This window comes from Carassius gibelio, chromosome B3 (assembly GCF_023724105.1).
Source record: "Carassius gibelio isolate Cgi1373 ecotype wild population from Czech Republic chromosome B3, carGib1.2-hapl.c, whole genome shotgun sequence".
NCBI lineage: Eukaryota > Metazoa > Chordata > Actinopteri > Cypriniformes > Cyprinidae > Carassius > Carassius gibelio.
The window spans coordinates 55256216-55260861 of record NC_068398.1 but is presented as its reverse complement, the minus strand read 5'-3'; the positions used below and the strand labels follow the sequence as shown (position 1 = coordinate 55260861).

Sequence of the window (4646 nt, the reverse complement as noted above, 5' to 3'; positions counted from 1 at the left end):
TACTGCATGAACACAAAGACAGTTGGAGGAAACTTCAAATAGCATTCATTTCAGATTGTAAGGGGTGCTATCATTTAAGAAAATCCTTTAAATTCTGCAACTGTAATGGTTAAAATTTGCCAAAATTGTATACATGAATGTATTTTGCCCTTTTTTAAGTGCTAGGGCCCTGAAAAATATTAGGAAAAATATTGTATGTCATATAAACAGACAAATCTTGCTCATTTTAAAATAAGTGTGTTTGCTAATAAATTATTTAATTGTAGGGCTGCACGATAAATTGCATGCAATATTCATATATTATATATATTTATTACATCATCATTTAATTTGTTTTACTTTTTATTTTTTTTTTAGCTATAATATGTAATATTATAATTTTTATTCTTAGTTAAATTTCTTCATTTTTATATATATTTTTTTTTTTTGCATCAGTTATAAGTATAATATTTATTGTTTTATTATTAAATAATTGCATCAATTGTAAAACATTTTAAAATAATTTTAGTTTACATATCTATTTCAAGTAAATTATCAAGGCTGCTGAATATTTTAAACAGTAATGATATTTCAAAATATTAAATGTTTTTTTTTAATCAACTATATATATATATATATATATTTATTTATTATTATTATTTTTTTTTTTTTGTCATTATTATTTCCAAATAATAATTTTTTTGTTGTTGTTCAGGAGGCGAGCGGACAGCATGCAGGCGCACCGGGGCAGCTTCCTGGCCACGCCCACAGCCGAACTGTCCCCTCATGAGGAGACGCTGCTGGGTGACATCCTGGACTGGAGCCTGGACACCTCCTGCTCCGGCTACGAGGGCGACCAGGAGAGCGAGGGCGAGAAGGACGGAAAAAGTAAGTGGGGGGAAATGGCTCTTATATCATACACCTTATTCTGATTCAGCAATAAGGCAACACCAATTGTTATTAAAGCATGAGTCACATCAGTGTCACGACATCTTGAGCTCATCAACTTGAAATTCATGATGCACTGATTCGGAGTAACCACTTCAGTTTTAGTTATTTTTATAGTATAAATATATACAATATATACAGCCACAACTGTTTCTGAGGAACTACATTGTTTGGTGGAAGAATGCTGTTTTTATTTATATCATTACACTTTATTTGCTCTGTTTTATTCTGTGAAACCTTACTACGTATATGGAATAACCATTTTATAAAAGCTGTAAGCCCCTTGAGGTCATTTTGTGCATCATGGGTGAAAGTAGTTACTATGATGTGAGCAAATATAAATGTAAATGTTCATGGCTACTTCTTTCATGATGTTTGAACGGTCCAAACACCTCTTCAATCCCACTCATTTAAAGGCCGTTTGATGAGTAACCAGATCTCTTTCTGTCACAGTTTCGGCTATGGAGGTGCAGATGGAGCCTGTGCTCGAGTGCGCTGACAGACAGACGCATTGTTGTACGCTCTCCAGTGATGACGACAGTCTTTGTGAAGAGCACACTGAGGAGGAGGAGTTGATGGGTGGGAGCTCCTCTTCCTCCTCCTCGAGCACAGACCGCCGCAGCTCAGGCTACTCATCCATCCAAAGCGTTCCCAGTCCATCTGTCTCTAACTCTCTGGTCTCTCCTCAAAATCCCGCCGGTTTTCTTCTCCTGCTGCCACCTGCGTAAAGGACTCGCCGACAGGTGAAGAGGAAAAACACGGCGGCGCACAGCGGAGGAGAGGCGGAGCACGACGGGGATGCTGCCAACGTGGCCTTTCTTAGCCTCTGATTGATTGACAGGAAGCTTTGTTTCACGGCGTGCTGATGGTCTTTATCTCAAGAGCAGTGAGAGTGAGATAAAGTGGCTGAAATGTCCATTTCTGAGCTTGTTATTTCCTCCCATAATGCATTTCACGTCGGCTCCTGATGGCGGGAGCGCCTTCGCTTGAGTGTTTCTGTTTACAAGCAATGGGATAATGACTAAAATGTGTTCAAATCACTGGAACTGTCGCTGTTTTGTGTAGGTTGTTACGTCTTCGTATTTAAAATTCCGTACTGTTTACAGAAAAGGACTTCTAGTTTATGAAATGTGTTTTTTTACGAAGTTACATGCAGCTAGGGAGAAAACGCACTCAGTCCATGAAGTTTCATGCTGATAGATGCACTGTCCGAACAAAACTGGTTTGTTTACGCAGATGTTTCTCGTCACGTGTTTTGATTATTTATCTGGAACTTTTTCTGATCGACTCCAGTGTTTTTGTATTTACGCATTGCTTTGCGTTTGCCACAAACCTTCTGCCAAAGTTCTCGCATTAACAACTTTTATACTGTTTGCCTGCTTGATACCACTGATGTTTTGACCTGTGGAAGCTCGTTTCCGACACGAATTAAAAAACTGTAACTATATCAACAATTGATTTTTTTTTTTTTTTCAGAATTGCATGATATTAACGTTGCGACAAACTTGCAGTTGTAAGAAAATGTCAGAATTTTGAGTGAAATTGTTTTCCTCAGATTTTGACTTTAGAACTCGCAATTGCAAGTTTATATTAATAAGTCAAAATTGCGTGATGTAAACTCGCAATTGTGAGAAAAAAATCTAAGTTGTGAAGTTTATATCGTAATTCAGATTTTATAACTGACAATTGCGTATTTAATATAACTGACAATTTTAAACTCACAATTGCACAATAAAGTCAGAATTGCTAGATATAAACTCGCAATTGTAAGTAAAAAAAACGTTTTAATTGTGAGATATGAATTCATGTTTGCGAGGAAAAAAAAGACAACTCCGAATTTATATTTCGCAATTTTGACTTTGTAACTCGCAATTGCGTATTTACAGTATCTCTTACTTCATAGAAAAAAAAAAAGTAAACTGTGGGATAAAAAGTTGCAATTGCCCTTTTTATCCCGTGGCGGAAATGAGCTTCCAAAGAAACCTAGAAATGTAATGTACAGTAAATCTGTATGAATTTTTCACATTTTTTACAACATCCAATGCAACAACCACTGAATGTGATCGTTTGACATGCTTTTTCGTATTGACCTCGAGAGATACCGAGCACTTTTTATGACCCAATGCTGGAAAGCAGAATGATGCTTCTTAACAAGTCTCAATGTTTTATCTTGAACAATCAACCATACGAATATGTTTGTGAGTGTTCGACCGAGTTCATCTGTTTGAGGTTATGACACTAAAAGCATTAAGTTATTATTTTTGTGCAAGTATTGTAGGTACTGTATTTCGAACATCACGAAGGATTGCAACTGTAAATAATTAATTCTTGTTTGTAAGTGTAAATATATAAACGTATGAAGCTGTGAAAGGCCATGTGAACTTGAAAACAGACGTGTGTTTGTTATAGCCTGAAAACCACAATAAAACAATGCATAGTTACATTTGCACGTCTGCAGCGTTTCTTTTGCATACACATGGGAACTTGTGGTTTGCAAGCATTTCATGTCTCTCACTGCACATCTTACACCTTTTTGAGTTACTATCATTAAATACCACGCTTTATCGCTGTGGTTTGATGACCTCATGAGCATGTTGTTGGTCAGTTGTTAAACGGTGGTTTCATTTAAAAGATTAATGATGTTAATCAACCATTACTTGTGGGTCACATAAAAAAATATATTGTTTCTGTGTCTATTGCACCTAAATACTCACATTGCATGGTTGAGAAATGTGAACTAGCAAAGATGCAATATATATATAAACTTGATTACTTGAATTATGTTTTAAATCAGTAAACAATGCCCTGTAGATGTTTCTTTCTAATGCACTGGAAATCATCTGTGTCACCTACCCACTCAATGTGGATTAGGGTGCCATATGCAAAAATTGAGGTAAAAATAACCATAACATGACGCATCAAAAGAATGAGAAGAAATAAGGGCGATGATGTCATAAAAAAAATGTCAAGTTATAGTGCTGCAGAGATATCAACCATAATTAGCATTAGCATTACTAGCCCCGGCCCGACAGGTGTCGTAATACCAGTTTCGGCCATGGGAGGCGGTATGCGGGCAACATAACCACCAGCCAACCTGCAATACACAAATAACTTGCACGGCTTTTGGGCGTGTACTTGAACCTGATGTCAATCATGTGGAAAGTACAGCCCACTACTTCATTTCAGTTCAGGGAAGAGAGAGAAATGATGTCTCAAGCCCTTGGCAAGAGACCCCTACCACCACCACCCGCTACAGGGAAACAACCGCGCTCGGAATCACAAATCAAATCCGATAAGAAAAGGAGCCAAACCAGAGTAAACATCGGCACTGTTTTAAATCGCTGGAGACAACTGATGGACCATAAAGAAATGAGGCTCGACTCCGAACTTGCAACATTTCTAACAGTAAGTTAGATGCTGTTACTATTTCGCTAGAAGTTTGTTTTATATGTTTTTGTATTTGTTTTCGGTAAGTTATAACATAGCAATGTATCGAAGGCTGTTTGATAAACGTGCTAATGTTCCATAAAGAAAACTTAATTCAAATTAAAAATTCAAAACTGGTTTAAATCAAAATTTTAAATAAGCATGTGAGAATTAAAAGGAAAATCTGAATAATATCCTATAATGCAATGATAGCTGTAAGTTATCATTAATAATTATGAAATTAATCAAACAGGGTGAGATTAATCAAAAAGGGTAAAAGTGGACATGCAATT

The 4646-nt window shown here is 36.4% G+C and overlaps 1 protein-coding gene across 1 annotated transcript; it reads left to right on the top strand.

Moving 5' to 3' along the window:
• Positions 1-698: 698 nt before the first annotated feature.
• Positions 699-3373, top strand: LOC127951858 (cyclin-F-like). Its single transcript, XM_052549937.1, has 2 exons — positions 699-867; positions 1381-3373. The coding sequence occupies exons 1-2, from the start codon at positions 711-713 to the stop codon at positions 1653-1655; spliced, it is 432 nt and encodes a 143-aa protein (XP_052405897.1). The 5' UTR covers positions 699-710; the 3' UTR covers positions 1656-3373.
• The last annotated feature ends 1273 nt before the right edge of the window (positions 3374-4646 follow it).

What these genes read in the sequence shown, in the direction of transcription:
- LOC127951858 (XM_052549937.1), top strand. Translation starts at nt 711, where the DNA reads ATGCAGGCGCACCGGGGCAGCTTCCTGGCCACGCCCACAGCCGAACTG. An exon ending in GGGCGAGAAGGACGGAAAAA is followed by an intron (nt 868 to 1,380) that starts GTAAGTGGGGGG and finishes TTTCTGTCACAG; the next exon opens with TTTCGGCTATGGAGGTGCAG.